We start from the raw sequence: 15,793 nt of genomic DNA, 5'->3' as shown, positions 1-15,793 counted from the left end.
CACCGCATTTATTCGGTTCTACTCCTCCTCCGGCATCTGGGTCAACAAATAATGGATCTTTAAGCTATTTGAATGCCTCTGAGTCTGGTCGAAGAATCGTTGACTTAGCTCAAGCTCTTATCTAGGACCTCCATCAAACCAGTACTAATGCCGCTGGGTTTACTACTGTTGAGACAACTCCACTTTCGTCTGTCACTCAGCTTCTAACTGAGATCAAAGGTCTGAAGGATCTTCTGAGTGTCATGACTTCATTGCAATCTCAACAGCCCAGGCAGGACTCTATAACAAAGCTGGCCGAACTCCAACTGACCATGGTCAACCATATGAACTCACTACAAGGGGAGATTCAGCAATTGTCAGCTGCAAACTCAGCATATGCCACTTTTGCTGAAGTCCATCATCTCTTCAGCCAGCTTCATACTGAGCAAGAGAAAACAAATCACCAGCTTTCCACCTCCTCCCAATGCTCCATTGAGCAAATTAGCGAGGTTGTGCGTCTACTGAACTTAAACAGGCAAGAGATGGCAACTGACGAGCATAAAACCAACGAGATTCTGAAGTATTCTCGAGTGACTTTCAACCATGTGCGCCAAATCAACGGTCATCGTGAGTATTTTGATTCATCTTTGCTAAAAATGTTTCATCAAGCTTTTGCAATGGTCACCGACACCATACACTGGGTTGGCAAGTCTCAAGCCGCTGTTTTGAGTATGCTGAGTGCTGCATCTATCGGTATTCCTCGAGCTATTGTGGATGACGGTATCCCAATCTTTGACGGAATGAATGAAAGCACAAGAAGGCTAAAGGCATTTTCTAAACGTCTAACCCAAGCTGCCATTGAAGATACCTTCATTACCAAAACCGATGCTGGCAAAACAGGGGAGAAAGAACAAGCCCCAAGAACTCAGCGAACTGAAGAAGCTTCAGGAAGTCAGCAAGGACACAAGGGAAAGGGTAAGCTAAAAGAGCATGAAGCCCAACTCAACTACAAGAAGAAATAGCTTTAGCTTTACTGACTAGATTTCTTATTGCTAAAACTTGTAGTCCTTGCCTTGTGTGTGTATTTTTTCTGTGCTGACCTGAATACAAAGCCTTGATGCATCTATCCTTAAATTAACCAATCTTATGTGATGCTTAATTATGTTTTGTATTGAATAGTAAAAATGCATCTTCATTAAATCAACTGTCCTACACTGTCTATATTGATTAATGATATGCCTGCTGTGTTGATCAAATATGTTGACCACTTCTTATATGTCCACTCAAGAAAAACTCATTGAACAAAGCTTACTCAACGCTCTCTGATTTTTAAACCTTTCGCATAAAACTGAGTTAAATAGAATATGTTCCATGAGCTGACCTATTTATGAAATCTGACCTTAGACTTACTCGATTAAACCTTAAAATATTTAGAGTAAAACTATGTCAGCCGCTCAACCCTTACGGGGGAGTTATTTGATAAAATCAGGTCAACTATCATGGGGGAGCTCAACACTGAGTTCTTCAACTGAATATTTTTGCCAACATCAAAATGGGGGAGTTTGTTGAAACACCTTTCCATATGATTTTGATTTGACAAAATTATTTAAGTGATGATAAAAATATTCTAACACATTAAATTTAAATGCTTTGATTTATTACACTAATGTGTTTGTTCAATGTTGAGTTTAATTGTTTATAAGACATTGAGATTAAAAAGCCCAAAGGCCCATAAAGTGGAAGTCAAGCCCAAATCAACACATCAAGACCATTCGGCTCAAGAGTTCAAAACGAAGCTGTATCAAGTAAAACGACGACTCAGCAAGAGAAGGATCGAGAAGGCTTCGTGGCAAAAGCTTCAAGTGGAAGCTGCTGAGTTGGACGACAATGCAGTCTGGACAGCGGCAGACAATGTTCAACTTCCAGACAAAGTATTTCTACTTTGGGAAAAGTTCAGAAGGCGCATGAAGCTGTCTCGTGGACTTTTCCTTAAATGTCGAAACATTCTGCCGAAGACTGACGAAGACAGAAGATGCAAGAATCCTATTGGCCAACGACGCTGAGCACGCCCAGAGTGATAACGACAGGAAGCCGTTTCCCTCCAATGGTTATTTCGAAATTCGAAATGACCAGGTGCCTCAAGTGTCACTATATAAAGGCCATCCATTTGCTTCAATCGACTCAGATCTTCAACTAGTCAAAACGCTAACCAAATTCATACTTGAAGTTTCTGTGAGAAAAGCAAAGCAAATATCTTACACCAATTTCCATATTATTGTGTAAAAGTCTAAAGTGATTTTCAATCATCTAAAGTGTCTTAGCAATTGTTGTTTAGGGCAAACACTTTATCATTTCTAGAAGAATAGAAAGGAGAGGCTGAGTACTCGGTTATAGTACTCAGCGTAGATATAGGAGTGAGTAGAGTTATAGAGGAAGGTACTCTTGTTATACTCAGCTTCTATCTATAAAAGGTTTCGTGCTCTACCTTTAAAGAGCTCAGTAGAGAATTCAAAAAGCTCGGAACGAGTTCCGGGGACTGGACGTAGGCGGAGAGGCCGAACCAGGATAAGTCTGATGAGTAACATCTTTCTAACCCTTAAACTCCTTTAATATATATTGCTTGCTATAAAACTGACTAAGTAAAAAACTCACGCTGAGTTAAGTTTACTAAGAAGCTGAGTTCAGGAATAGACTCTAAGTGTTATTTCCTGACTCAAGTAAAGAAGCAGACTTAGTCATAAGTTGACTAAGCTTGTGTCTTGAATCTACTTAGTGACGCTGTGTAAACCTTTTCATAAGAAAAGAAGTCAGCCTCAACGGACAAATTTTTTAAATAGTTCATATCCCCCCCCCCTTGGAACTAACTTGTCACGTTATAAGGGACCAACAAGAAGATATTCTCAAAGTTTATGAAACTATGTCAGGGCATGCAGTCAATTTTTTGAAATCAGGACTATTCTTTATTTCGAATGTTAGTGAGGAAGATTGTAATACTATCAATGCTCTCCTAGATGTTTACTCTCCTTTGGATATGGGTAGGTATTTGGGACTTCCATCTTTGATTGGTAGGGCTAAAAAGGATTTTTTTTCTTAAAGATGCGACTTCTTAAATGTTTCAATAGTTGGGCCTTTTAGTTTCTATCTGCAGCAGGGAATGAAGTGTTACTAAAGTCAGCAGCACAGACTCTCCCAACTTTCTGTGTGAGTACTTTTATGCTTACAAAATCAATCTGTGATGAACTGTAGAAAATGATGAATTCTTTCTAGTGGGGTACGAAGGAGAATGGAGCTCAGTGAATTCATAAGTGTAACTAGGATAAGTTGAGTATGCGTAAAGATCATGGTGGGTTGGGTTTTCAAAATTTATGGAACTGTTGGGAAAACAGGCTTTGAAACTTATTGATACTCCTAATACGTTGGTTAGTAGATTGTTCAAAGCTAAATACTATTCTCATGGGTCTTTCCTTCCATCTAAATTAGGCAATAACTTCAGTTTTATTTAGAGAAGCGTAGGGAGTTCGATTAAAGTTATCCAAACGGGTATTCGCTGGAGGATTGGAAGAGGATATTCGGTTTCAGTATGGAATGATATGTGGTTAATAAATGAAGACGGCTATCACATCACCTTTGTTTGCACTAATGAAAACAAAAAATGCGATGGTTTCTGATTTTTTTATACCAGGAATTACATTTGGAATCAGAGTAGGTTGGTTGAATGGTTCTCGCCTCGGGAAGTTGACATTATTTCTAATATGGTGATGTCTGCGGCAGCTAGAGATGATAAGCTCATTTGACATTTTTCCAGAGATGGTTTATACTCGTCTAGATTCAGTTATCGTTTGCTTGAAGATACACGCACGGAGAACCTGACTAGTGCGAACTAGAGCCGATTATAGAGCCTTCATATATCCGGGTAAATCAAATTGTTTATGTGGAAATTATGTGCTAAACTATTGCTTTGTAGATCAAGAGTAATACAACGACATATTATTATTTCGAGTAATTACTTATCATGCTCATCGGAGTCGGAATACGTGTGCTAGCACGAAGAACAAATACAACTTCTCCTCTTAGTCTTGGCCGAATTCTCTAAGAGAAAATTGAGGCTAAGTTTTCTTTCAATTCACAATGTATAAAAATTGTGTTACAGTTATGAAAATAATCTAATCATTTTCTTATATACTTAGCATTAAATATAATAACATATTTGCTATTATTATTTAATCTTTATTTGTTTCCTAAAATCAGTAATTCAATTTCTATCTTCCATTAAATATAATAGTATCTTAAACTACCAAGAGAAGCTATATTCCGACTTAATTCTCTATGTGTGTGATCTTGTAGTCTATCTAATATCATCATTGAACTCCAAACATAATTTCATCTCACAAGTTATAAGTTAACTCTACCAAACCATTATAACTATCCGACTTAGATAGATATCTCGTATATGTAACTTGAGAACCTAATGACAATCTCAAGTGATACCTGCTATATGATATCGTGAGGCATGAAAATGTCACCCTCATTTGTTGCTCGTACATTCTTTGATCTCTTAGTGCACTGATAAAGTCGAATAAGCAATCTAATTGCATCATTAGGATGTGGCCACACGCTTCTTTATATTAAGAAGCTGCAAGACAAACAACGATGGATTATGCTTTATAATGACGTAATAAAAAGCTTTCTAGGTGTATCAACATTCAATTGAAGGATGAACTTGGCTATACAGTCTATCGAACCACCGCTAAATTGTTAAAACTGGAAATAATAATTAAATGATATTATATGACCCGCGCAATGCGTGAATATTAGACGAGTTAATACATAATGCTTCAACATTCTCATATAAACATCAATCCTAGTTAACAATCACTAATATAGGTCTTGGGCCATTAATTAGTAAAACAAAATTAAAAAGCTTGAGCACAAATTTAGAAAAACACAAGAGTTTTATTAGAGAATATAATTAAGACAGAAGCACATGCCACACATTACTAAAATTAGTTACCTCAAATGATTAATTATGAATAAAAGTTGTTGTTAATCAAGTCAAAAGAAATTGCACTCCTTAGGATTAATGATGATGAATTGTTTGACAACATTATGATAATTTGGTCCACCATTTTGCAAAATGAGTTCCACTCACCGCATACAATACTTCTTTCTTGAGTATAAAGCATCTTATGTTTATACTTGCTTGTATTCCAATATTTCTACAAAATAGGATGTTTCTTTCTTTATGCTTTTTGGACCACATTTTAGCTTTTTCTCCTCATGCCAGAAAATATAATATATCTTTTATAAAACAACATTTATAAACTTTTTTTTTTATGGATACTAGAGTTTTTCTAAGCTTTTCAAAAAAAAAAAAAACATAGTAATTTTATAGTTTTTCATAAATATTTTTATATTTATTTGATTTTTACAAAATTCATCATTTATATTAAGAAAAAACTAACATTATTCTGATTTTTGTAATACTATTACCAAAAGGAACAAATTATGTTCCATTAAATAAGTTAATTTTCTTTTTTAGAAAAATAAGTTATTATTTTTAATTTGTTATTTACTTTATTTTTATTAATTTTTATATTATTTATTTATTGATTGATTAATTAAAACATACCCATGTTATTAGACATTTTTTATATAGTACTAACAAGGACAATTTATTATAATTTTATCACCTAATAACAACCATCTAATCTATTTAAAAAAATCAACCATCTAATATTTATAGCAACAGTAAACATCTAATCAAGCATTTATAAACATTTAATTTAAGGCAAACAAAATTGTAAAATATCAAAATGGTCCTTTGACAAAATTGGGAACTTTAGAGTTGTGATTAACTTGGACAATAAAGAAACTTGATTATTGATTATCTTTCTCCCCCAATAAAAAATGACAATCTAAATTCCAACTCTTTGCATTCTGAAAAAGAGAGCAAAATTTCCTCTTTTGACAACATCTTTTAGTTGTGAAAGTACAATTCTACCCATCATGCATATGGTCTTAAGAGTATTTTAATATGGTGGTGCCATGCCTCAAGTTTCTCTTAGTGTGTCAGTGAGACCATAACATAAACCAAGACAACAGAAACAGAACAGAATCTCTCTTATGTTATGGTTTTTCACTTATAATATGTAAGAAAGAAGCTAAGCTAAGCTAGTGAACAAACAAGGCTCTTGTTTCCTTTCTGTTGGATGTGAGGCTTCTCTTTTGTATTGATTATATTCATTTCCATGGACAAATTTTTGGAATGAGTTTTTTAGAACAAGACAACAACCTCAATGCATACAAACACAAACAACAATATTCCTCCAAAATGGCTGCTTCTTTTTCTCTTACTATTCATACTATCTCTATGATACTTCTTTTTATTACCTTTCTTGTTTTTCCTTCTCCTATTTTCTGCTACTCAGATTCCGGCCACCGGCTACCGGCGAATCAAACTTTCAGGCCAGGTAAAGAGTTACTCAAACAAAAGAGAATCAATTCTTATCTTAAGAAGATCAACAAGCCTGCACTCAAGACCATTCAGGTAATTAAAGGATATAATAGACTGTCTTTCTTTCTTTCTTTCTTCTGCATTTTATTGATCTGTGTTCTTGTTTTGGTTATAGAGCCCTGATGGGGATATAATAGACTGTGTTTTATCTCATCTTCAACCAGCATTTGATCATCCTGAACTTAAAGGACAAAAACCATTGGTATATCATTACTAAATCTTTCTTTCTTTCTGTTAATTCAATAAGAATCTTTCTTTCTTTCTTTGAATCTGATGAGTTTGAAATTATTTGGGATAATTTCACAGGATCCACCACAAAGGCCAAAAGGGAATGAGACCACAGGGAATGTTACAGAGAGCTATCAACTATGGTCAAATTCAGGCGAATCATGCCCACAAGGAACTGTTCCAATCAGGAGAACTACAGAAAAAGATGTCCTGAGAGCAAGCTCTCTCCGAAGATATGGCAGAAAATTAAGAAGACATGTTAGAAGAGATTCAGGAGGCAATGGTCATGAGGTTAGCTTAACTTCTTCACCTACAAGTCAACAAAAAATTAAGACTTTTCCAGTTGACATTTTTTAGTTTCAATAAATTTTGTACACTTTGAAAATTTCTGTTGTCGTTAATGAATTTCCAGAGGGGTCTGACTGGAATAGGTGGAAAGCATTTATTTTTACTGAAAGTGTTAGATATGGTTCTTAATTACATTGCAGCATGCAGTTGTGTTTGTTAATGGAGATCAATATTATGGAGCAAAGGCTAACATAAACGTATGGGCTCCTCGTGTCACTGATCAATATGAGTTCAGTTTGTCACAAATTTGGGTCATTTCGGGTTCTTTTGGCAACGATTTAAACACCATTGAAGCCGGTTGGCAGGCAAGACTTCTTCCCTTCGCGAATATAGTATTTACCTGACATGGTACATCAGGCGTATAATAAAATTTCCTATGACATTACAGGTTAGCCCGGAGTTATATGGAGATAATTATCCGAGATTCTTCACTTATTGGACCGTAAGTTCTTTGATTTTAGCTCTAGTCGAGTCTCTAATTTAAGTAGGAGTTTAGTGATAATTTATGGGTAATTAATTTGATTTGCAGACGGATGCATACCAAGCTACGGGATGTTACAATTTGCTGTGTTCCGGGTTTGTGCAAACTAATAACAGAATAGCCATTGGAGCAGCTATATCTCCGAGGTCTAGTTACAATGCTAAACAATTTGACATTGGTCTAATGGTTTGGAAGGTAATTAATCAAACAACTTGAACTAATTAAATACTAATTAAGAGTTAATTTTAAAGTTAATAAGGTCAACTTGATGCAGAAAATATGAGTTGATGATGTTTGAAATAGTGGTTAATTTGATTAAATTAGAAAATGTTGGCGTTTAGTGTAATCATCATTTTCAAAATGCAAGATTCGCTCTTGCATTTATCTTGTCAAAGTGTTCCTAGATGTTGTCAAACTCTATTTAACTTGTAGTAGTGTTTTTTTAATAAAAGTAGGTTCTTTTAACTGTTTGACTCCAACTGGCTTTGGTTTGGCTTTGGACTTTTAAAGACTAAACAAACATTTCCTGTTATCATCTTTTTTGTCTGCTTTCTTCATTTAAAATAAACAAGTGACATACACATATACCAATTAACTAACGTTGCTTTCACTCAATAGATGTTGGTCTTAATAGGCCGAGGCAGGGGTACTGTGGCACTCCGGACCACTGAGAACTAGGGGTGGCCCGGGGTGCTTTACAGCCAATTTCCGGGAACCATCTTTGAGAGGGCTGGTTCAGCCTCCGTCTCCACTAAGGGGTTATTGAGGTGTAAATTGAGAGAAATTCTACTATAAACTAGAATCAGTACAGGTACATACATTTAGATGATGCAACATCAGCAGTTTGAATGAACTGGTGTGACATCATCTGAGTGATCAGAATCAATACTAGTTTTGGCCTACTGTAAAAAGATTCGCAAATTGATAGCCTTAGCTTTTAAAGTTTGTATTTGCCTCGTACCTAGAACCATCTATCAAAGGAAGTTCTCTTTTGTCTGAGTTTTGCAAATTTCATTGGTTGGAAGTGTAATTTGCATCCAAAAAGAGATCAATACTAGTCTTGACCCCCTCCTATGTTGTACAAAAACTTTTCGTCACTAGCGTTTTCTCCTTTTTGTGTCGTTTTCATTTCTTTTCTGCTTTCATTCCTAGCTATATTTTTTTTAGAAACAACGCTCCCATGTATCCTTTTCCAATTTTGTGTCAGTTCCCTTTTTAGTTTTTGTGCAATATAACTCTTATCTGTTGGGGGTGTAATTTGCACTGCAAAACGGAAAAAAAGAAATATGTCCAACATTTTTTTGTCCAAATAGACTAAAATTATACCATTTTAATTAGGACAAAAAATTAAAGTAATCTATGATAAAATTACTCCGTTTTTTTTGTCTAGGTCGGAAAGAAAAATTTAAACCCATCCTAATAAGGGCGAACCTTATTTTGTGCATCCCGAACAGTCAAACTAGTTCCGCCACTAATGAGTGGTTAGACTTAGTTAAGCAAAAGATCTCGTGTTAGATTATAGGCTCGAGAACATCTTAAAGGATTAGCCTTAATAGGTGTGCAGAGTGTCAGAGCATCCCCGGTCTTAGGAACCACTCCTGAGAGGGGTGATTCAGCCTCTTGTGTGAGGGGGCTGTTGGGGGTGTAAATTTAAACCTCAGCTTTTGAAATTTGTCTTAAGCTTATTATTTTTGTTTCTACTTGATAGGACCCAAAGCATGGGCATTGGTGGCTGGAATTTGGGTCAGGACTATTAGTAGGATATTGGCCAGCAATGTTGTTCAGTCATTTAAGAAGCTATGCAAGTATGATTCAATTTGGAGGTGAAATAGTGAACTCAAGATCATCTGGTTATCACACATCTACCCAAATGGGAAGTGGTCATTTTGCTGGTGAAGGTTTTGGTAAAGCTTCCTATTTTAGGAATTTACAAGTTGTTGATTGGGATAATAATTTATTACCCTTATCTAATCTTCACTTATTGGCTGATCATCCTAATTGCTATGACATCAAGCAAGGTAAGAATAATGTCTGGGGTACCTATTTTTATTATGGAGGTCCTGGCAGAAATGTAAGGTGTCCATGAATATCAATATGAATATATAGGATAGATAAGATTTGATTTTTTTTAATTTTTTTTTACAATTTTGTTTTTATTATTTTATTTTCATTTTCCCCCATAACATGTGAGATCTTCTTCCCACTTCTGGGATTATGTAAATTTGGGGGTAATACAGGGTTTTTTTTAATAATAATGGATGGATGTGTTCTAAATGACAAAAACACCCTTGACATTGACATCCCCACTACTAGCTTAATCTATGGAATTAAGAGCCCACAAAGGAAAAAAAAAAGTAGTATTTCTTTACACATTTTGTAAATGGCAAAGCATGTGTGAAGCATCAGGAGATAATTTTAAATAATTTTACTATCTGTCCCAACCTGTTTCTAAAAGATAAAATAAAACACTGAATCTCAGTGGGAACTATTATTGTATTGTATTGTATTTTGAGAAATTGTATTTAAATTAGTCAAATACAACTAAACACCAACAAGCTTCCAACTAGATTGGTTAGAAAAAATTAATCAAGATTAATATTTAATCTTGTCCTTTAATAATTTCTTAGAAAGACTCTCTAAGGTCCTACACTCCTTAAAACAGTTGTCTTGCCTTTAAAAAAGTCAAACTAACAAATGGGTACCTAACTAATCAAATTAAGGGTGAAAATGATCCATAAAATTTGGTAATGGGAATCAATTTAATTTAAATCTAAATTAAGTTTAGATATCAACTCAATTTAGTTAAGCAAATTTTAATAAATTGATTCTGAGGTAAACAATTTAATACCAAAAAATTATAAAATTTTGTGTCAATTTGGCAAAATCTGTTAACTTAATTAAAGATCGAGTAAGTTAAATTCCGATTTGAGCCAAATTGATCCTAACTGCCAAATTGAAGGGTTACTTCATTCCTAACTAATCACTTCTTACTGGGTAATTAGTATTGATGGTCACAAAAGTTTATACAAATTGGTACAATGTGTATTTATATAAATTTTAAAGGGATAAAGTACAAATTTAATCATATAATTATTGGATAAGAGTATATTTACCGCAGCTTCAACCCCAATTGAAGAAAAATAGGTTTGTATCATTAATAGAAGATGTGCATTTCCAATCTTTACTCGGCAGCCAGAATGCCGGTGTTGCCGGATGGTTATTATGAAATTACACATGGTTTTTTTTTTTTTTTTTTTTTTTTTTTTTTTTTTTTTTTTGTAGTTAGACTTGAAATGGCACCAATTGGGGTATCTTAAAATTATACTACTATTTTTTTACATGGAAACTATATACATGTTTTTTTTTTATGGGCGGTTAAATTTATGCGCAGGCTCAAGTATGCCAGTGCCTCCGGGTATGGGTGAAGAGGGAATATAGTATTGACGTGTTGTGTCAGGTTAGGGGTAAGTTGAACTGGAAAGGCATAAAAAGAAAGCTTTAAGCATCAAAAGAAAAAAAAAGCACTTTAATTTACAAAATTCAAAATAAAAATAAATAAATAAGGTGAATAATGAATAATTGTTGTCTAGATATTGCAAGACAAAATGTGATGTGGGTATTATTACAAATTACAATAATGAAAACTGTTGAGTTGTTTTTCTTTACACATTAAATGGTGGATATGATACATATCCCAATAAGAATCTCATTCATCATATCTCTTCTTTAAATCTCAGTTACTGTTTCAGGATATCATTAATTATTCCCTCTCCATTTTCTTCCAATTTCCCTTTCTATTACAAGAAAATAAAATTGTGATCATTTTAAGCCTATATTCTCATCAAAGTTAATTCTCTGCCTCATTACTAACTTGTTTTTGCAATCACAGTGTAGAAGTGCGTCATACAGAACACGAGATGTTAGTAATGTAATTGCAGCGCACTATTTTTTTTGTCGATTATATATTTCAAAATTACAATACAAAATACGTTTGTTCTCGAAAAATCTAATCGTTGTAAGAAAATATACATGCTTCATAATGGATGAACGTCTTTCAACTTCTTCCATTAAAAACCTCTTTATAATCCCTCATGAGCCATTCCCATAACTAATATTTGAGTTCTTTATTAGAAAATTAATTTTCGTAAAAAGACAAATTGGTTGTCTACAATGGAGAATTCACGACACCATGAGTATGAACAACATGCAATGGAGTAAGATGAGTAACCTACCATGGAGATTCAATGATATTAATCATGCTAACTTGAAAGATGATAGTTTTTTAAGCCAAGATTACACTGAAGCTAACAACACAAACGTGCTAGTGTGTCCAGCTATAGGTACAAAATATATGAGCTTTCAGTCCTTGGAATATGCATACAAATAATATGGCAAGGTAAAAGGTTTGTGCGTTTAACGACATCTAGTAACAAAGATAGAGGCGAATTCATCAATGTACGAAACTCTGCTGTGATAGAGGAAGGAAATTAGAAGGTTAGAAAATGGCTAAAAGGATACACTGTTAAGCAAGAATAAGAGTAGCAGACAAAAGTGGCGTTTACAAAGTTACTCAAGTAGTAGATGAGGACAACCACGAGTTGATTCGAGACATGATTAGAATAATGTCTAGTCAAAGGAAATATGACTACTCAAGATGAGAGCCAATTGGAAGCATTTGACTTAGCAGGGTTAAGGACAAGCAAGAGTCATAGATTGTTAGAAGTCCATAATGGTGGACCACAAAACACAGGTTTTTCACAAAGAGAATGTAGAAATTTCATTAAAAGTATGAGGAGGCTAAGGCTCGGTGACGGTGATGATGAGGTAATAAACAAAATGTTCAATATGGTTAACCGATCGGGATTCTACCGACTAGTGACGAGTCCTTCGAGGATTGGAGTCTGGTGTCCTCCTGTTCATGGAGGATTGTCTTCCTTCTCTTACCTGGACTAGTCTCGTAGGAGATTGATCAGTATCTCTTAGGGGGAGTCCGAATCCGATGGCGTCATACCTGAGAGACTCATCTTCCCCTTGATTGGGTGTCCATGTCATTCCTTTAGCTCTTAGAGGAACTGTCTTGTCGGTGGTAGCAACTTCGAATAGTGTGGTGTCCGGTCGAGTAGTTGGTGTCTTTAAGTTTGTTCGTGTACTTAAATGTTTCCTCTACTATCACTAGCTTTTCTTTTACTTCTCTTATTTGGATGGCATATTCTTACCTCGTGATGTTGACGACCTCTTAGACAGAATCAAGGTTTTCTTCCAAGCGTCGTGAGATTGCGCTCAAAAGCCTTTGTTGTTGGGCTCTTGGACTTCTCCTTCTTCCACTATTTTCAAGATTGGATCGTTGTTGATCGGACGGTTTCGGCATGTCTTTTCTTTGGTGGTTCTCTGGATCTGTATTGGGGGGAGCGCACTAGTGGAAGGAATTTCGATAGAACTGTTTAAACGAGTCATTGTTATATCAGTCCACGCTTACCGTACCAATTTGACGTGGTTGAATCCTCATGTTTCAACCTGCAACTGCATAAAAGCAAAGTCAAAGGGGTCATTTACACGGAGAATCCCCTCCAGATTCTAAGTCAGTTCGTGAAGAAGACTAGAGGATGATCACAATTAGTAAACTAAAGTTGTAACATAAGCTTAATTTAAAAATGAATGAATCTATTTACCTTGAGTGAGCTTACTCTATTTATACTAGTGTTGAGATGTAGAAGACGAATACATATTGTGGAGTGGGGGTCCACATGTCTCCTATTGATAGGAGGGAGTGAACCTAGATATCGGAGATTGATATCCCTCAAGGCTATTTAGTCCGTAATGCCCATGATCAGGAGTGATTATGCAACGGCTGGATTCTTGGTTGGAGGCTTCCCGAGTCAAGTTTCTGGTACATAGTCGTTTTTCCGTTCTTTAGACAATGAGACTCTACATATTCTATGTTTTAGAGAGTAGGTTCGGATGTCCGAAGTTCCATATAGGAAAGCTATATTTGTCTGATATCACCAGCTAAGAGAAATTTTATCTCTAACGTCATAAATGGTGTAATATCACCCTCAACATCGACAAATTGCGCTAATTTCAGACATTTTTAAAAATACATATTTGTCCTCGTGTTTTACACTAGTTACATATCAATTGGTTCAAAAAAAACATTATTTTTTTTAATTTCAAAATAGATTTAGAGATGAAATACGTTTAAATTAAACTTGATGAAGTACTTGGATTTTGTTTTTTTTTTTTTTCCAATACGTGCAAAACACATGATAACTTAATAAAAATTATGTTCACATATATACATATATGTATGTAATATATTATTGATGGTAGAGGCTGTGCTTACTTTATTTTTGACAAAATAAGCATTACTTTGTTTTTCCCACCATTGAATGAACTTACTTTGTTAAAGTCCACTATCATCTAATGGTGAAAAAGACAAAGTAAGCCTTACTTTGTCAAAAACAAAGTAAGCATAGAAGGCATCATTATTGATAAGTGATAACATGACGCAAATGTATAGTGAAGATAACATAATTTATGACTAAGGAGAGTATTTTGTTAACAATATTTAAAAGGCTTAATAAATCAAATAATTAGGCTTAATAAAGTTGGTGGAGTTGGTTCAAAAAGTCGGTTGCCCTTCTTAACTTATAAAGTGTCTCGTTAGCATATGAACTTACTTAAAATGATCTATTTGCCATCTAAATTTGTTTAAAATGGCTTATTAGCCATTTGAACTTGCTTGCATTGATCAATTTATCTCTTAAACTATCTTAAAGTAATGTACATTTCAATTTGTCCAAAACCACGTGTTCTGACACGCAAATTTAGAGAGTTAATCATGTTATTTTAAACAAATTTAGAAAGCTAATAATTTTTTTTTTTTTTTTGTAAGTTTAGAAGTAAATAAACTTTTGAGCCCATAATGTATATTTATTTTACTTCTTACCTTATTCATAGACAATCAAGTGGTTTTTGAATAGGTATGTTTCCTAATCCTAAGTTGAGAGTTTACATAAGTCATATTTGTGGATATTTTGCAATCATTCAAAAGATACAAACGACAAGACGTTGAATCAAGTACATCTTCACCCCAAACTCCAAAGCATGACCAAGACCAAAAGTGGGAAACACTAACATAAAGAAGATGCTCATTCTTTTTTCTGAAAGGAGCAGATAATCATTCTAACTCTTCAAAAATCTCTGGATCAAACATATGGCCCGCAGGCTGCACGCTTCTCATGTGAAATTATAAGGTAGTGACCCATACAATATGGGCAAGGGTTAAAAAATTGGCTTAAATATAAGAGGTTTTTGAGTTTAATTTATAAAAGTGACTATCTCTTAAACCTATAAACTTCCTTAAGGGCTTGATTGGACGAGAAGTTTAGAGGGGTTAATCAGGGAATAATTAGTAAGGGTTTGTAGAAACCGTTATTTGGGAGGGGGAAAGGTTAGTAAGGGTTTTTTTACAAACCCATGTTTGTAACACACAAAAAAAAATTAAAAGGGTAGGGTAAAATAGAGGTTTTGAAGGGTTTTTTTTTTTAAGAAATTCCATCAAATTTTCAACCCTCCAATTCGGTGGGTTTTGAAGGGTTAGAAATTACCCTTCCCCTTCTTTACCTTTCCTTACCTTTCCCTATCATTCTCTATTGTTCCTTTATTTACCCTTCCATACCTTTCATGCAATCAAACCCTAAAGCAATTTATTTTCCACCAAAATTTATGTAAAGCGGATATATTGGCATACTTAATTTGCTTATAATGATTTATTGGTCTCATAAACTTGCTTAGAGTGATATACATTTCGATATGTTCAAATCTTTATTGCTCTTGCCCCATGGATTTAAGAGGTTATAATTATGTTACTTTAAACAAGTTCAATGGGATAACTAGACACTATGCAACTCATAACATAAATGAATATTTGATTCAGTCTTTTGAGCTCACCCAGATCATCTCCTCTCACCTGCTGAATGTCTCAAAGCATGCTTCCAAAAGCTTCTCCCCTTTAAGGTCGGTTTAAGGAGTCTTTCTCTAAACATGAATCTTTAGGCGCGCATATAACGACGTACTTTTAAGGATAATCGACTTTCTCGATTCCTTTTCCTAATCAAATATAGAGTCGGTTTACCCCTTTAGATTAGGAGTTTCCGCTCCTATATAAAGGAGTCTAACTCCCTTCGCAAAAGGTATATTATATTTTTCAGAGTTTCTCACTCTAAATTCTCTATTTTACTTTA

General features: G+C 34.6%; 1 protein-coding gene across 1 annotated transcript; it reads left to right on the top strand.

Annotated features, from left to right (window-relative positions):
- Window positions 1-5,902: 5,902 nt before the first annotated feature.
- LOC136230113 (protein neprosin) lies at window positions 5,903-9,682 on the top strand. The gene is made up of 7 exons (XM_066019055.1): window positions 5,903-6,526; window positions 6,609-6,695; window positions 6,800-7,012; window positions 7,210-7,374; window positions 7,458-7,511; window positions 7,599-7,745; window positions 9,259-9,682. The coding sequence occupies exons 1-7, from the start codon at window positions 6,245-6,247 to the stop codon at window positions 9,634-9,636; spliced, it is 1,326 nt and encodes a 441-aa protein (XP_065875127.1). The 5' UTR covers window positions 5,903-6,244; the 3' UTR covers window positions 9,637-9,682.
- Window positions 9,683-15,793: the final 6,111 nt, after the last annotated feature.

The sequence above is a fragment of the Euphorbia lathyris genome, chromosome 1 (assembly GCF_963576675.1).
Source record: "Euphorbia lathyris chromosome 1, ddEupLath1.1, whole genome shotgun sequence".
NCBI lineage: Eukaryota > Viridiplantae > Streptophyta > Magnoliopsida > Malpighiales > Euphorbiaceae > Euphorbia > Euphorbia lathyris.
Note: the sequence above shows the minus strand (reverse complement) of the source record. Positions and strands in the feature narration are given on the sequence as shown.

Coding starts and splice junctions, on each gene's coding strand:
- LOC136230113 (XM_066019055.1), top strand. CDS start 6,245: ATGAGTTTTTTAGAACAAGACAACAACCTCAATGCATACAAACACAAA. Junction 7,013..7,209: donor CAGGAGGCAATGGTCATGAG/GTTAGCTTAACT, acceptor ATTACATTGCAG/CATGCAGTTGTGTTTGTTAA. Junction 7,512..7,598: donor GATTCTTCACTTATTGGACC/GTAAGTTCTTTG, acceptor TTTGATTTGCAG/ACGGATGCATACCAAGCTAC.